Source organism: Anser anser (assembly GCF_964211835.1).
Source record: "Anser anser genome assembly, chromosome: 22".
Taxonomy (NCBI): domain Eukaryota; kingdom Metazoa; phylum Chordata; class Aves; order Anseriformes; family Anatidae; genus Anser; species Anser anser.
Window position 1 is genome coordinate 2142057 of NC_139743.1, and position 17729 is coordinate 2159785.

General features: G+C 46.4%; 3 protein-coding genes across 8 annotated transcripts; 2 read left to right on the top strand and 1 right to left on the bottom strand.

Moving 5' to 3' along the window:
* Window positions 1–4: 4 nt before the first annotated feature.
* On the top strand, window positions 5–5135 carry DPAGT1 (dolichyl-phosphate N-acetylglucosaminephosphotransferase 1; the record flags this gene model as incomplete). Of its 4 annotated transcripts, none has more annotated exons than XM_083808255.1 (10): window positions 5–282; window positions 359–479; window positions 565–778; window positions 1307–1453; window positions 1582–1666; window positions 2248–2436; window positions 3042–3129; window positions 3492–3647; window positions 4585–4671; window positions 4827–5135. In XM_083808255.1, the coding sequence occupies 9 exons, from the start codon at window positions 5–7 to the stop codon at window positions 4648–4650; spliced, it is 1344 nt and encodes a 447-aa protein (XP_083664381.1). In that variant the 3' UTR covers window positions 4651–4671; window positions 4827–5135. The 4 variants fall into 4 exon arrangements, with proteins under 4 accessions (XP_083664381.1, XP_083664382.1, XP_083664380.1 ...); XM_083808256.1 differs by having other exon boundaries at window positions 4960–5135; XM_083808254.1 differs by having other exon boundaries at window positions 4585–5135.
* Window positions 5136–5712: 577 nt separating this feature from the next.
* Window positions 5713–6794, top strand: H2AX (H2A.X variant histone). Its single transcript, XM_083808262.1, has one exon. It carries the CDS (start codon window positions 5888–5890, stop codon window positions 6317–6319), a length of 432 nt encoding a protein of 143 aa, XP_083664388.1. The 5' UTR covers window positions 5713–5887; the 3' UTR covers window positions 6320–6794.
* HMBS (hydroxymethylbilane synthase) lies at window positions 6700–17636 on the bottom strand. 3 transcript variants are annotated; one of them, XM_083808258.1, is made up of 14 exons: window positions 17532–17636; window positions 17392–17445; window positions 15603–15675; window positions 14856–14905; window positions 14701–14756; window positions 13431–13508; window positions 13039–13116; window positions 11768–11843; window positions 10959–11072; window positions 10431–10469; window positions 8857–8976; window positions 8581–8634; window positions 7966–8052; window positions 6700–7704 (listed from the first exon to the last, which is right to left on the bottom strand). In XM_083808258.1, the coding sequence occupies exons 1-14, from the start codon at window positions 17553–17555 to the stop codon at window positions 7531–7533; spliced, it is 1077 nt and encodes a 358-aa protein (XP_083664384.1). In that variant the 5' UTR covers window positions 17556–17636; the 3' UTR covers window positions 6700–7530. The 3 variants fall into 3 exon arrangements, with proteins under 3 accessions (XP_083664384.1, XP_083664385.1, XP_083664386.1); XM_083808259.1 differs by lacking the exon at window positions 17392–17445 and having other exon boundaries at window positions 17532–17606; XM_083808260.1 differs by lacking the exons at window positions 17392–17445; window positions 17532–17636 and adding an exon at window positions 17048–17370.
* Between the last annotated feature and the right edge of the window lie 93 nt (window positions 17637–17729).

The window sequence follows — 17729 nt, forward strand, 5'->3', positions numbered from 1 at the left end:
AAAGATGGCGCTTCCCGCGCCGGAGGAAGGTGCGCGCGCACGCGGCGCTTCCCTCTCTCGTGTCCGGCCGGCGAGGTGCGGCCGGAGGCGCTCGGCGCCCTTGGCAGGGGCAGCGCTTGCCGCGGCCATGGCGGCGTGGCCCGCCGTGCCCCTCGTCATCAACCTCGGCGGGTCGCTGCTGGGTTTCGTGGCCACGCTCACGCTGATCCCGGCCTTCAAGGAACGCTTCCTGGCGGCGCGGCTCTTCGGCGAGGACCTCAACAAGGCCTCCCGGCAGCCCGTGTGAGTAGCGGCGCTCCGCCGAACCGTGCGGGGCCGTGCCGGGCCCGGCTGACTGCTGGCCTCCCCTTCCTTTCAGTCCTGAGGCGCAGGGCGTGATCAGCGGGGCCGTGTTCCTCATCATCCTCTTCTGCTTCATCCCCGTGCCCTTCCTGCGGTGCTTCGTGGAGGATCAGTGCGCGGCCTTTCCTTACGATGAGGTAGGGCTTGCCTGGCACGAGGAGTGCGGCAGGCACGGGCAGGGAGTGGCCACCGGTAATCGGAGCCGTGTTCTCTGTCCTTCAGTTCGTGGAGCTCATCGGCTCGCTCCTTGCCATTTGCTGCATGATTTTCCTGGGCTTTGCAGATGATGTCTTGAACCTGCGCTGGCGCCACAAGCTCCTTCTTCCTACCATGGCTTCCCTCCCATTGCTCATGGTGTACTTCACCAACTTTGGGAACACGACCATTGTGGTGCCTAAGCCCTTCCGGGTTCTACTGGGCATGCACTTGGACCTGGGTAAGTTATGAATCGCGGAAGGCCATCATCAAAGCAATCAGTAACAAATGGAGGGGCTCATCTGAAACTTTAACACATAGCAGATTGAAATCCCTGTGCTGCAGAGGAAACCCGTGAAGGATTTGCTAAATAAACAGTGAGAGGGCACATCACCAACTAATTATTACAGTGGCAAGAATATCCGTGAAGAGGTCCAACATGCATCTAACTGTGCATATGTATATAGGCACCATACATTTTTCCAGGTTTCTGGCAGTACAACAGTGTCAGATGCCAATATCACAGTCACCAACGCACAAAAACAGGACATGATAGGCAGCTGTCGTGTTGCAAATTTGCCATGCTATACATGTGTGTACACGTAAGATTCAGGGGAAAGGGAGCTATTTGTTAGAAAGCTACTGATTTCAAAATTTACCGAGACACCAGATAATAGATTGTCATACAAAGCAGGACGCTTCAAGCAAATTGGACTGGAGCCTGTTTCAAATATGAATGCTAAAGTATTTGGCTCACTCTTACCTACAGGTATCCTCTACTATGTGTACATGGGTATGCTAGCAGTGTTTTGTACTAACGCCATCAACATTCTTGCTGGAATCAATGGAATTGAAGCAGGGCAGTCTCTGGTGATTGCTGCTTCCATTATCGTATTCAACATTGTAGAGTTAAACGGTAAGGAAATGACATGCTTAGCCGGTACAAAAAAAGCAAAGGGAAATAGAATCCTAGATTTTAGCTGGTGTTAAAAATAACCTAGTCCTGTCTTAGAACAAACGTATTTTGCTTCTTTTTTTCTTTAGGGGATTATCAGGATGATCACATTTTTTCTCTCTACTTTATGATTCCCTTTTTTTTTACGACGCTGGGGCTGTTTTACCACAACTGGTAAGAGGATGGACATTCAGCATTTCTTTGGAAATGTACTCTCTTTACTTTTACCCTCTGTAAACAAAAACGTTTACCAACATGCAAGCGGGATAGTGGAGTATAGATAAGCTTCTTGCCAGAACTATGAATGCAAAGCAACAATCCACTGGTAGCTTTTGTTTGTACTAGAACAATTCAGATCGCACTAATTCACTAAAAAGCATGGAATACTCTACCTCACATCTCACTATTGTTATTTATACGTTGTATTCTCTGCAAGTCACATTGGAGGATAGTTTTAGCATATATAACTGCAATTGGTGTTTTCATTGTGTGGATTGGTGGTGGTCTCCCGGGTAGAGTTTTGTAGACTGCAGTGGTAGCAGTTACATATGACAGTATCACATAAAAGCATCGCTATGCTTCTTTTAGGCAGACAAGGAGTTGTCTTCAGTATCTGAGAAGAAGCCAGCTGAGGCTTAACGTCTCTCTTGCCCCCCCCAACCTGCCACCTAGGAATGCATTCAGTGATTATAAAGTCATTTTCTTAGAAACTGTGATCATAACAAACCTTTGCTCTTTTGCCCTATGGATTGCAGGTACCCATCCCAAGTGTTTGTTGGGGACACCTTCTGCTACTTTGCTGGCATGACCTTTGCTGTGGTGGGCATCTTGGGGCACTTCAGCAAAACAATGCTGCTTTTTTTCATCCCACAAGTGCTCAATTTCCTCTACTCATTGCCTCAACTCTTCCATGTCATTCCTTGTCCCCGCCATCGGCTGCCAAGGTAATGTACTTGAGTGACCTATAATGGTACCAGAAATGGTGGTTTTTGTCTCCGATAGCAGCTGAGAAACAAGAACAGGTGTTGGTTGGTACTCTTTTTAAAACCTGTTGAGGTAGGTTGTATAATTAAAATCTGCCATGCTGTGCTACTTGTGGTTGAGTCAAGCAGTACAGGTTTCTCAAAAAAAAAAATACTGTTAGAGTATGATTATTCTCAGCTCCAAGACAGAGGAAAGGATACAGACCACTTTTAACGCTGTTGCAGTAGGCTCTGCTAAAGTTTCGTAGAAGCAAGCATTCTGTGACACTGTGCCATAATGCTGTCCGTGTTTGTGATCATATCCACATATATTCAGTTCTATTTTTTAAAACCTTTACAGTTTTATGCATACATTGGGTGGAAGGGGGGGAAGTGTCTTCTTCTGACTGCCCAGTCTGAGGAACCAGGTATCAGCAGCTGTTGTTAAGTATTAACAGATTATTCCTGCTTTTTTTTTCCACCAATGGATTTCTTTCTCAGCAACTTGGCTTGGGATCTAAATCTGCTTACATAGGTATCACTGTTTCCTTGCTCTATCTGGACTAAGACTTTAATGTTCCTTTTAGGCTCGATCCTAGTACAGGGAAGTTGGAGATGAGCTACTCCAAATTCAAAACTAAGAGCCTCTCAGCCCTGGGAACATACATTTTGAAGGTAATACCAGGAAAACATTCAAAATCCAGACCTGCTTTGAGGCAGCAATTACATGCAAGAACAACAGGATGTGAGGGAAGACAATTTCTGGGTTCAGTGGTTGTTTCCTGCCTCAAATCCAGAACACATTCTACTTAGTCCAGTCACTGTCTCTCACAGTCATTCAACTATGTTAATAATTGTTCTTTTAAAATAACCATACACAGCAATGGTCCCAGGACCATCCCTAGCCTGTCCTTTTTTTTTTTTTTTTTTTTAAAGTAAGAGTACGAGCTAAACTACTGGGATAGTAGAGCAAAACAGATCTAGCAAAGAGCACCAAACACAGCTGGTGAAATAGTATGCAATATTTCTTTCCCTAGGCAGTAAAGATCTTGCACATAGTAGATGTGAGAAGTGGAATGGATGAAGATGGCGAATACACCGAGTGCAATAACATGACACTTATTAACTTTGTTATAAAGCTGATTGGACCCACCCACGAGCGAAATCTCACTCTCCTGTTGCTACTCATCCAGGTCAGACAAACGGTCCCACCAACAAAGAAATATACTCTGTGGTAAAAACAGATCCAAATCAGTCTCAAGAGTTTCAAGGGTGAAAGAGGGAAGTAAAGCGTCAGACTCTTCACACAACATGCAATTGAGATGTGCAGCTTGAGAATCTGAGGTTTATGCAGCTCAAGGAGGAAGCAGCCCTTCCTCCCAGCCCCCAGAATCATTCACTGAGAGCTATTAAGTACAAAGTCCCTAAGTTAGTTTGACAGAATCCACAGAGCACGAATTGCTGGATGCTAGAAAAATATTAGGAAAAAGTACCATGTGCTTGCCTTGTCACTCTGACCCAATACAGCCTTTTCCATGTTCCTGTTTTTCAGTCATACCAAATAACACCGGTACCAGTGTTATTTCCAGTTGGTGGCCTTGCAGAAATATGGCATAGAACTCAATGATCTGAAGTCACAGTGGGGTGTGGGAACATTCTGATGCAACTTAGAATGCAAGGATAACACGCCTTGCGGATAGCACTGCTACTTACATTCAACATGTGAACATTCTTGCCTAATATAATAGACATTCTGTTTCTGGAAAGACATAGTGCTTATATGCCCACTATTCCTTTCTCACGCTCAGATCAAAGATAAAGAGAGTCTTATTAGGAAAGAGAAGAGATAATCAAATTTCCATTTAGAGGGAAGACTTACAACAAACAGACAGACATAAAAAAATCCCCCACACAGAGCTACAATTCTCACAGACTGACCTGAGACCTTTGGCTAGACTTCCACTTTTCATTTTTTATACACCTGAAAATTTTAGCTCAAGTGTTATTGAAACAAGCCAATGTTTTAAAGCACATCAAATCTATCTGGAGAGGAATATGCCAGCCTGTAAACTAACACTGTAAGATTTCAACTCTTTTTTTTTAATTTTTTTTCTTTTTTTTTAAACCTAGGTCCTGGGGAGTACGATTGCATTTTCAATCCGGTACCAACTAGTGCGGTTGTTTTATGATGTCTGACTAGGCTACCAGGAGTCAGTGGTAAGAGTTGCACTTTACAGTCAACTTTCTCCAATTGCTGACCAAATAATTCAAATGATATTATTCTGGTCCTCTGAGAACATCAGGCCACCTTTCAAAAGGCAAGCCAATCTCTGGGCCAGTCCAGAATCACAATCTTTTTTTTGTGCACAAAGGTCTTTTGTCCAATTCTGCTGACAGAAGAGATTCAACGCTACTCGGACGTTACTGTTAATGGGATTACCTTTGAGATGGGAAATAAGGAACCCGCTTTTTTTTTTTTTTTTTTTCCAAACGCACAATTCTTAGGGAAGGGGGGAAGAGATGAAACCGCTATGAATTTAAGAAGCGCCTTTCTGTTCCCTGAGAGAAAACAGGAACTTCTATTTCTGTAAGATGCTACATCAGAACAGAGTGGACATAGAATATTGTTATAAATCATACCCAAAATTCAGAGCACTCTGAGAATAAAATAACTCAAGGTACCCTTTCCCTTCTGATGCTTTGCCTTGAAAATATTGACACATGGTGACACTAGGTCGCACGGTACATCCGCGTCCTTCTACCCTGCTAGGGGCTGATAATTTCTGCAGCAGGCAGAAATTTCCTCTTTGACAGCCACTGGGAATGTTTTCACAAAGGTTTATTTTGGAACATCTTTATCATTTGTGTTCCTTCATGGAATAGGGCGCCTCTAGAATAGGCTAGTGGAGATGGGGTCGTTGTGTCCGTTATAACGCCGGGCGTTTGTAAAAGCCCCGGGTTACTGTGCCACTGAGGCCCTGCAGGTTGCAGTTAAGTTTTCCTTGCCCGCATCCTTATTTGTACAGCATTATCTGGCACCGCGGCTCACCACAGAACTGCCACGTTCCTAACAGCGACACGAAGGGCTGGCCAGCCCCTCCCGCTGCCTCACCGCCAGGCGCTCCACCCCCCCCCCGGCCCTCAGGCCCCCTGCGGCGCCGCCAACGGTCTCCGCTCGGTATGAATTTGGCGCCTCGGCTCCTGATTGGCCCGTCGCCGCGGCCAATGGATCCGAAGCAAAGGCGGGCAGGGACAGCAGGGGCGGGCGGGCCCTTCCGGCCGGCGCTCCGCGGCTGAGGCGCCGCGGGGCCGCCCAATGAGCTGCGCCCTGCGCGGCAGGAGGCGATAAAGCAGCCGGGCGGGGGCCGCCCCCTTCATTCCGCCGCAGAGCTGCGAGGGAGCGGTCGCGGAGCCCACACCGTAGCGAGGCGCCATGTCTGGCCGTGGCAAGAGCGGCGGTAAGGCCCGAGCTAAGGCCAAGTCCCGTTCTTCCCGGGCCGGGCTGCAGTTCCCCGTCGGGCGCGTCCACCGGCTGCTGCGGCGCGGGCACTACGCGGAGCGGGTCGGGGCCGGCGCGCCCGTGTACCTGGCTGCCGTGCTGGAGTACCTGACGGCCGAGATCCTGGAGCTGGCGGGCAACGCGGCCCGCGACAACAAGAAGACGCGCATCATCCCCCGGCACCTGCAGCTGGCGGTGCGCAACGACGAGGAGCTCAACAAGCTGCTGGGCGGCGTCACCATCGCGCAGGGCGGCGTCCTGCCCAACATCCAGGCCGTGCTGCTGCCCAAGAAGACGGGCGGCGGCAGCGCGGGCCCCGCCAAGGCTGGCAAGAAGGGCAGCGGGCAGCAGTCCCAGGAGTACTAGGCCGGCCGGCCGGCCGACCCCCCCCCGCACCACACAAAGGCCCTTTTCAGGGCCACCCCATTGCTCACCGGGAGAGCTGCGATCCGGGGGGGTGGGGGGGAGTCGCGGCTCTGTCCCGCCGGGGGGGCGGTGCCGTGCCCCACTCCGCCCGCCGGGGCTGGCAGGGGGCAGGGGGCGAGCGCCGGTGCGTGCAGCCCTCCCGGCCGCTGGCCGGCGCTGCGGAGCTCGCGGGCTCCGAAGAACGGGCCCGGGTGGGTCCGGGAAGCGCTGGCAGCTGACACGTGTGTGCGATGTCAGCCGGAGCAGCGGCAAGAAACGCTCCTACCCCACTTCGGTCACGAAACCTGTAAATAGGAGGTGCTCCGTAAAGACACTTACTCTTGGGTGCTTACTTTGGCTGTATTTATCTGCTGTTGCATTCAGTGGACAGTACACAGAGAATAAACCATGCTTTGTTTCCAGAACAGGAACCCCATAAGAGACTGTTTCAGTGTTTCTCACAAGGCACTGTAATGCATGAGCTCTGCTGCCAGGATAGCAAGATGGTAGCACATTACGACATTTCAACTGTGAACCACAGTAACAGGGAGTAGCTTGCAGTTGCAGAGAAAGGCACAATAGTTCAACTTTCTTCAACTTTAGCTCAAAGGCTACTGGCTAGAGTGGATGAATGACTATCTCAGATTACTTCTACAGGAGATGAGATAGCTAACCAGGTACTTAATAATTTATTAGGGGCAAGTGAGAAATTATCTAATAATTTATTATATGATTCAACTATGGAACTATTTTGAACACAGCATCTGTGGTAATTTTCCATGAGGAATGCTGTAATGGGAGCCTAATACCATTCTCCTTCAGTGTTTCTGAAGGGAGAACAGGCCCAAATAATATATAATTACACAAAGTCAGTGATTACTGAAAATACTTTAGTCGGACTAACTGTGACAGTACAGTGCCCCACTCCTAAACGCAACAGGCAAACACTTTTTTTTCCCCTTAGCAACGAAAATCTTTCAATAAGTTTCAGATATAAAAACCCTGATCAGCATCACTACTCTGGAATTAGTTTATTATTGCATGTTTTTCTGTGCCCAAACATCAGGCAAGACTGGTGTGAATGTTTAATAAAAAATCCCTCTAAAGGCTGATACAACAGCTGCAAAGGCTGAAGCAAGACTCGTAGCAATCTTGCTGACCTCACTACAGGTTTAGCAGGCGTCATTAAGCTGCCTTGCCACACTAAGGATATGCTTAGCTCCCTTGCTCAGAAGTAAACTAGCTAGTTCAACACCAAGGTTCTCTGCAGCTTCCTGCGCCTGACCAGCGACATTCTTCGCTGTGATGCCAACATGCTGCACATCATCATTTGGTCCGTCTTCATTCTGCAAACATAAATGTATCAATGTAAGGCAGTGGGAAGGAGTGGACAATGAATTAAACCATGTAGAAAACTAGATAGAACCCCTGGTCTAAGAAGTTGAGAACAGTATGCTGTAGTTTCCAAGAACTCTTAGCAGTGGGGAAGGGTGTAGGGACTGAAGCTGATACACTGAAGAACCAGACCAAAAGTAATAGATTTCAGAAGGTCTGGTTTTGTCATTCAACTTCAGGTTTGGATTTTGAACCCAATGTGCTTTACATACCTGTTGTGGATAATTAACACTGGTCTGCATAGTCTCTTTCAGGCTATCAGATCCATCCAAACTGTAGACTGCACCTGTCAAATACAACTTTGAAAGAAGGTATTAATGCCACATTAAAAAAACAACATGCAAAAATACACAGACAAGCCTGGAAGGGAACACTTTCGTAGTCTAGTAGGATCAGCTAGAATAGCAGTATGATAGAACTTTAGGAAAAGTAATCCCTTTTACAGAAGATGCAACTTCCAAGGAACAAGCTGCATTCTTTCTAACTTCCCACCTACTTAATCATAGTCTGTTGTGTAAAAGCACAGATTTTCTGGAGTTCAAAGCAACACGTCCAGACCACAGGGCAACACTACCTTTAGAGAAGGTGGGGGGAAAATAAACTATCATAATAATGGTATTTCCTAAAAGACTTGATCTCAGTAACCAGACCCATTCTCATTCTCATGTTTTAGAGAGTAACCTGGAAGGCTTGAGTCAGAACGCCATCTGCCCTACTGTACCATAAAGATGTCTGCTGGAGTTGCCTTCAGGGAAGTATCAGGGAATGTGGACACACTGGTACAGTTTCCCAGAAATAATCCCAGATAAATACAAAATATTCCTCACCTGGCCATCTTTCAGCATGGTGCTAACTGCAACAGGGACACTACAGCCACCCTCCTAGAACAAAAAGAAGTTGACAATGGAGTTTTCTCCCTGACACGTTCAAACCAGAGGCACCTGAAAAGTACATGCTGCACAAAACCCCACCTCTCACTGTTCAGGCACTTCCTAAATCACAAATAGGCTCTACTAGCAGTTTTAAGAAACTGTGGCATCAGTTTAACTGTAGCAGAGCAGTACTGATTGCTGCAAGCAGAAGAGCAAGGATGCCACACGTACCAAACGTTTCATAAAGGCCCTCTCAGCAATGCAGCATAATACAGTTTCTCCATCGTGCAGGGCAGACACCATATTCAGTATTTCTTGGTCTTTGGCACGAACTTCCACCGCTAAGGCCCCCTATAAGGAGATAACAACAACAAAAAAATCCTCATCTTAGGCATCTCTGTGCGCACTCAGCCGTGGTCACAAATCAGAATTCAGAGGCTTGGATGCATTTTACTGTGATGTAGACATATCACAGAATTTGCAGAAAATAATCAGGAAACAATCCACTGGTTCCAAGACAACTTAAAGCAGCTGCTGTAAGGGGAAGACTAGAATTTACTTTAGCCAAATGTTGAAGATCACAGTCACCTGACATCTCTTCCTGCCCTCAAACCATACCCCACTTCTGACTGCATCTATACAAAAACCCACCCTACCGTCACTTCCAAGTCACAAATCCAAACTCGACAACCTGTTCTGAAGATAAACATCAAAGTGCTGAATGTACAGCGGTAACAAACCACTTCTTTCCCAAACTGAAAACAAGACCAGGAGGAAAAAGGAAGCGCACAGTATAAGACAAACGCATGATAAAGAAAATCCCCATTTCAGGCTGATTTTTCAGTTTCATCTAAGTGACTACTTCTGGTGCTGTCAGGCTCTGGAATGATTTTAAAGCTGTCATCTCGGCCCATTGCTTCCAACCTGTAAGTAACACGCTGACTCAGTGTGTCACTTTGCTTTGGATGTCAGGAAAAATATTTTCCTTTAGATATCAGGAAAAGGTTCTTCACTGAGAGGGTGGCTGCAACAAGCTCACCAAGCCTGTCGCAGTTTAAGAAGCGTTTGGACTATGCCTATAGTCATATAGTCTGAATTTTTGGGTGGAGCCAGGAGCTGGACTCGATGATCCTTGTGGGTCCCTTCCAACTCGGGATATTCTAGGATTCTGTGACTCCTGTTCACGCACTGGGAATTCACCCAGACCAGGGAATAATTGCATCACATAATGATGCTTGCAATCACTAATGCACAGCCAGCTCAAGTTTCTCAAGTTTGATTCCAGCTGTACAACACTTTGTAAATTCAGCTACATGACCAGCATGGGCTGGAACAGTCTGACTGCCTAGAAACAAGAGCACTAACAGTGTGCCCCAAGGCATGTGTTTCAGCTCCACACAGCCAGAGTTAGGACACTGTGTGTAAGGGAGTGTAACAGTGCAAATACTGCAGTGGCTCTGCACAATTAGCCCAGTACAGCACAACACTCGCTCTGCCACAGCCACAGCCTGCCTGATACTTGCAGAGTTGCCCCAGTGTAGTCATGCCACACACTACCTCTACCATTTACCACTTTCTATAGCTGATGGAAGTCAGCCCCCCGCCACACAAGCTCATAAAGCTGACTAATGTTCTTCCCACAAGCTGTGCATAAGCAGCCTATTAGGCAACGAGATCAATGTAGTTGTTCTTCGGCAACAAACACAAATGTAGTATTTGACTGTCACAGTCAACCACTTGACATGTCATACTGCTGCTCATTTTCCATACACAGTCAGGTTTATGGTAGAAAAGCTGTAACATACCTGTCCAACAGCATAGAGACAATCTTCAGGGCTCAGGAGCTGGAAGAAAGTAAAACCAGAGTTAAATCACATTGCACTTTTCAGAACATAGGAAACAAGAGTTGAATTCTGTGCTCACCTCTACCATTGATTTCGTGCCCAACCATGGAAATATCACCTCCCCCTTCCCATGCCTCGGTGTTTCCATCCCTAAGGTAAGATGAAGCACCTTCCTTCACCTGGGCAGTAACACTTCATTAGTTAACCCGAAAAGTCTTTGTCATGCACTGCTGTGTAGCTGCACACAAGTACTGTGAAATGCTGGGAGGTACTACAAACTGTTACTGCACTGTGGAAAGCCGCATGGTAAAAATTTACGTATGAAGAGAAACAAACAAATCAAATCCTCCCTGAACCACATCAGATCTCAAGGTAATGTGACAACGGATTCAGCAAACTAAATGTTTGTCTTCAATAAGACAAACACAAGGTCTAAAAGGCAAGCAGGCAGACTCAGAAGAGAACGGCATTCTCTGCTTTGCCACTCACCTGACCAATGCGATTCTCCCAGCCCATTCTCTTCAGCCCAGCAGCAGCCAGGATTATGGCACTGAACTCTTCCTTCTCATCTAGCTTCTTTAAGCGGGTATTTAAATTCCCTCTCTGCAAAAGTGGTTAAGTAAGTATAGAAACAGCATGCAAACAGTCCTACAACCACTGTACATTAACTTGTCTGTGTTTACAGAATCCCAAAAGTCTTCCGATTAGAATCGGTCAGGATACCGTGCTGAAAGAAGTGCTAATTATGGACAATTGTTTCCTTAAATAGAATTCTGATGAGCATTATGAAATATTCATTCAAGCACTGACTCTCAAAAGATGCACTTCCTTTCAGTGCATGATTTGCACCTGACACCAAGTAATTTTGCACAGCAAAGAACTGGGTTACTAGGATTGAGGTTAACAGTGCCTTTTACCATTGCTACACTGGCCCACATCTGAACTGATGGCCCAAAATCACATCCGAAGTACTGAGGACCAATCAACGCTTGGCTGCCACTACAACAAACACAAGGCAGACACATGTTAAGCACTTTTTAGAACACCCCTAAATGTGAAATTCAGCTACATCTTGAATCTTGGCTAGATCAAGGCTGGGCCCTTTCTTTATAATATCATGAGAAAGCAGAACGCACTACACCCCTCTCAGAATAGGCTAGTGCAGGCGGCCTTTGAGGAAGGTGGTTGTTCTTGTAGGTCAGGTAGTATAAATCAGCCTTGATGCTAGATTTTGCATCAACTTTTACTACCCTTCATGGAACTTTATCCAGAACCCACATTTTGTCATGAAAGGATACGATATCTCTGAATTCTAGCTGAGGGAACTTCTTTTTGAGCTGGGCTGCTCGACGAAGTGAACTGGTTCCAATCACGCTGTTGAGAAAATTAAATCAATGAAATCCAGAATACTCCTGCACTTACCTCCATCTGGAGATGTCAGAAGTTTCAAGCAAACAAACATTTTTTTCCTTCCTCTTAGGATGGAAATGAAGATCCAAGAACCTGCCAATGATTTATACCTTCTTTGAACACGGAAAAAACACTCGTTGAGGTTTAACCTAAGAACTAGCTGAAGCTAGATGCAGGCAAGCCACTCCCAGTAGTGGATTTAGAGGGAATGCTTCTGGAGAGTAGCCACAAGAGACTGTCAAGGACTGATGAAACTTCCATTTAAAACAGAAGGTTTAAATGTGTGGAGGTTTAAATGTTTAACATAGCCCCCATCAAATTTTTCCCACTGGCAATATACTAAAAAAAAAAAAAAAAAAAACAACTTTGAAAATAAGTTGTCTAACTTGACAACACAGAATGCTAGACAGTAAGCATTTCTTTTCTAGACATGTGCACTATTCACTCTTGGTAATCTGGAACCTAAAGCAGGTAAGATTTTCACACTGCCCAGATGCATGGAAGTGTGAGTATTTGTATCACAGCTAGGTTTTTTTATTTAATTTTAACACAGGGCAGAGGGGAAGCAATGAGACCTTTCTAGTAGGTATCTTAATCTGAGTAATTTCACTCAGCTGTCTTGGGCAAAAGAATACAATAATCTCTATAAAAACGCACAGAAAATTAGTCAGGTAACTCCAAAGGCAGAAACTACTTATGCTCCCAGCAGAACCATAGAAAACTGATGCCAAATAAAGTTAACAAAGAAACCAGAATTCGCTGGGTGAGAACAAGAGAATGGTTCGGGTCCATGCAAGATAAAATGCTGCACCAGACACCCTGTCTGCACTGCATGCATTCATTCCCCTACAATGAGCACAATATAAAGGACCTGGTATTCACTCTGGAGATTGAGGTAAGAAAGGGTCTCACTTGAAAAAGTGCTGCATCTCAAAAGGTGGTAGCAGATAGCCAAACTGTCTCAGTCTACAGCACTCCCAAGACAGCATTGCTTTTTTTAGCAAGTGGATTCAGTGTAACATACATGAAAGTTAATTGAAGGCAGTGTAAAACCACTACAGGATAAAGTAAGGAGCTCATTGATTTGTCACTAGGAAATACCAACAAGTTTCTCCCTTCCATTTTTACACCTTACTGTCTTCCCCTTCTCCCTACTCACCTCTTTTCCGGAAGGAGACCGAGTGTTTTCCCGCAGTTCTTGGGGTGAAAGACAACAGCATCAAGTGGGGTTTCCCTTCTGCAAAATAATGCAAGAGCAGAATGACATCATTTAAATGGAAGGCTGCTAAGGTTAACAGTTCTGATACTGGTCCCCAAAGGAGCTGACTCTAGCTCCAAAAGACTTCTTCACCATTGTAAAAATAAGGATTTCCAGTAAACCTGATGGCTACAGAACACTAGGACAGCTCTAGTTGTTCCACTGTTTCAGAAAATAATGAAGGGGCAAACAAACTGTGACCCCAGACTACCTAAGCTGCCTTTACTTTTCTACCATTACTCACACTGCAAAATGCACGTCCCTCAGAGAATCAAGAATAAGCCCATACTTACTTGCAGACAGCACCAATGGTAAAGCCAGGAGGAAGAGAAGTTGGCAGGTCCTTCAAGGAGTGAACTACCAGGTCAACTCTAAAAATTACAGGACAGTAATCACAGCACTGAACAGATGGTTGGGTCACATGGTACCCACCAGAGACCTACAGGTAATGTACAGAAAAGTATAAATTCAACCTGGGAATTAATTTGGAGGAGAGAGGATTTTCAGGATTCTACAGCCAGAACTACTATAGAATTATTGTTTCATTCCAGAAAAGCCACTTCACCTTTCTCTGTCCATCTTTTCTAACCTGGAAAATTAAGTGTTGTGATTTAACCTTCCTCCCAGCAGTGTTGCAAGACACATTACAATAATCAGGTTAAATCAGAGGAAGATGCTACAGATGTTAACACAAACTTATTGAACCAGTATGCAACCAGTCAATTGGCTAGTATTACACTTCAAAGTGAAAATAATAGCCCAAGTAAACACCCTCAGCTTCAACACAAGGGCAATGAACAGTTTTAAATGACTGAGCCTCTAGTATTTTCTTCACCGACTTTACTGGAAAATGCATTATCATATACCTGTGTGCTAGAGATGCAGAAAAATATCTTTGTTTTTACACCTACTTTAACTAAGCCATAAGCACCACAGCAACCCTCCTCATGATATTACAAAAAGCAAAAGCTGTAATCTCTGCTCCAGCATGAATCTGAACTGAGTTCTCCTGTAGAAAGAAATTACTTCAGAAAGCAGCACAAGTTGCTCACGCCCAATTCTCCTAAATATTTAGCATACAAACATTTTAAGAAATATGGTCACACAATAACACTAAATGTTATGCCATGTTAACATGAAATACATTAACACAAAATACATTCACACAACCAAGCAAAATATTTTTTTTAAATAAAGTGTTCCCAAGCAGGTATTACATCCACTCTGACACACATGTAATGCAAATCACAGCAGAAAAAAATAAACCCTAACCAGCGCAGACTAAGCATCACAATGCCACTCCAAAATACATGGCCTACGTCCAGGGTAGAGTTAAAAGAAAGAAAAGAGACAATGACTTGAGACAATGACTTAGCAAAGAATTTCTTCTGTAACCAGACAGGTAGCAGAACAGAAGAAAACTAGATCACACAGGCAGCAAAGCAAAAAATGTCTGAAGAGCACGAATGCCAGACAAGGAAGAAGAAAAACAGAACAACAACAACCCCACCCCGCCACCCCCCCCCCCAAAAAAAAAAAAAAAAAAAAACTTTCAGCTCTTACTCATTTCTTTCAAGTGCATTTTCCAGTTCTTTGGTGAAGAGGCTCTTCTCCCCAATCTACATGTAAGTGGAGGAACATGAATCACAAAAGAAAAATCTGCAAATATACCACCAAATACAATTACTTTGTGAGTACAGAAAGAAGATACCCTTTACCTTGGAAAGTGCTGTATCCAGGATCTTATCTCCAGTTGTTGACATGGCAACTGCTCAGAAAGAGCACAGATAAAGTGTGAGGTATGGTCAGAGCACATAGGCTTAGACTGAAAGTATCTACATAAGTGTGTAACAAGCAATACACTCTTACACACTTACGCGTACTGTGTGCACAGACTCAAGACAAATACAAGAGCAGCTCACTCCTAAGAATACATTGCACTCAACAATGTTAAGTGAGAATGACACATCCTTCACTGTCCTTAAAAACACAGAGAAAGAAAGAGGGTAGGTTTTGGAAATGGCCAACTGAAAGGACATTGCCCAGATCTTTCTCCAGAGTGTCAGTGAACAGACACTCAGCAGCTCTCTCCAGTGCAAGAGTGTACTTCTGGTTATTCTATGCTGTTGAGTACCGCAAGTCCCAGACAGGAAAGTGTCCTCAACACACAGTCCAGAGTGCAGCCACATTGATACCAAGTTCTCAAATGAAGCAACACAATGTCACCTGCATGACAGATGCAGGGCCACAATCACCAGGAGCTTGTGAAATCCTTCTCCCATAGAAAATACCAGCAGCAGTTGCTAAGCCACGCAGCCTAAATGAATTCAGACTGCGCTCTTAGATAACGGGACAAATTCTCCTCTTCTTGACAGTACTTTGTATGCACATCTTGCACATAAAGATAACTGGCTGGCTCCAACTGCAATCTACACCAGAGCAGAACCAAAAAAAACAACACTTACCAATCTCAAAGTGGAGGTCTGGGTGTAACTCACGGAGCATCTCAACTACACTGTCGGTCTGAATCCGGGCCAGCTGCAACAAAGCAGAAAGCAAAGTGCTATACAAAAAGCGCATCAACTACACAGTAGCTAGAAAGAACTTTGCCATTCTTTGATGGTTATGCATATACAATCACTACATTCTCTAAACTGTAAGTACTTGGGGCTACTTCTTTCAAATACAACAGCTCATACATACAAACCCTCTGAGTCACACAAACCTATATGACTGGAGCATTTCACCAAATAATTGTTTGTATCTAAGCAGCAGAACAGCCTCTCCCCATATCCAACACTGTTGTGACCCAAGCAGTGACAAGTCAAAACAGAAAGAATTTACTGAGTTAGGAAAATCGACTGAAGCAGAAGACTGTGTGTTGGGATTCACTCACTCTACTTCCAGTCATTAGCTATTTCCAGTCATTGCCCTTGCACTTAAACAGAATTTACGTACCTAACTTTAAGGCACTTTGTTCCACATCTGACATACCACTGCTGAAAGACGCCTGTTTACTGGCGAGCAAGTGTAAAGGCAAGCAAAATCATCCTCCTGTCACTCAGTGACGAAACAAAAAGTTATGGGCATACTGGATACCCCGTTACTTCTAAGAGCATGAATTTTACCAATACTGCAAGTTTTGGTAGGAGCCAGCAGGATTTCACTTTGCCTGCGGAAGACTTATAGTTGCTGGTAAATGTGAGCTACTTTTAAGATCAGAGCTCTATTTGGAAATTCTATAGACAAAAACAAAAGTAATATCTTAGGTCTGCAGAAACAGCAAACAAAATATCTTAGAGCAGTAAAATAAAGGAAGAATATTCTCTTTTATAATAATAGTAGAAGCAATAAAACAACATGGCACTATCGCTTCATTCTACACATGCAAGCAGCAGCAGAGTCAAGCAGCCACAGCTGACCAGCGTGTTTTAGCTTCTCTCCCTGTAATGAACTGAATAGCCTGGGGCAATTAACTTTGTTCTCAGGACTGCAGTTTCCCTACATATAAAATGAGTGTAAGTAGCAGCTTCCCTTTGTAAAGCATCACAAAAGCCTCAGGTTAGGAAAAGCAGTAGCACACACGTAAGCAAGCCTATGACCCTTTCCCTGACGTCCACGTGCAATGCCTTCTTCCCTTCTCCAAAGTACAGAATTGTTCCTAGAACCTGCTGCTAGGACGAACAAGATTACTGCGGAACAAAGGCCTGAAGACACTTATCGCCCTTTGCGAGTCGGCTCCTCCCTGCTGCATCTGGATAGCAAGAGATACCCGCTGTGTCTCTGCACACATTCCTTCGGGAGGGCCGGTGCCGTCCGCCGTTGGGTTGGGTGTTCCCCACCACCGCCCACCGCCCTGTAAACCCCGCAGATCGAAGAACGTACAGCAGGATTCCTAGAAGGGCATTACCTGCACGAAGGCAACGCTGCCTAGAGCAGACCGCCACCCGGGCCCCGGGAGAAGGATTTCTACGTTTTTTCCGGGGCTCTCGAGAAGGGAAGCCGGGCACCCGGCGCCTCCCGGCGCGACGCGGACAGCCCGCCGGGAGGCAGCTCGGCCGCTGCTCGCAGAGCGCAGGCAGGACGGCCCGCACGGCGCCGCCCCGCCGGGCCGAGTCCTCTCCGGCTCAGGGCTCGCCCCCTCGGCGAGCGGGGACGCGGCTCTCAGCGGGGACGCCGCTCCCGCTCGCTCCCCGGCGCGGAGCGGCCGCCCCCCGGCAGCACGGCGCCCCCGCAGCGCCCCCCGCCGCCTACCTGGCTCCGACGCGTGCCCACGCGGACCGCTCTGCCGCCCACGCCGTTCTCGCCCTGCAGCAACAACCGGGTCAGCGGCCGGTCGCCCCTCCCGCCGCCCGCGGGCCCCTCCCGGCCCCGCGCCCCCCGCCCCGACTCACGGCGGCCGGGCCCGGCTCGGCCATCGCGCCGCCTCCCCTCAGCGCTCCCCGCTCCGCTCCATGGCACGGCCCGCCCCCCCGCGTCACGTCCGGGCGGCCGCCCACGTGACCGGGCCCCTCGCCCCGCCCGCGGCGCTCCCCTGCCGGCAGTGGCAGCGCGGTGCCGGGCAGCGCGGTAACGGGCAGCCCGCTCTAACT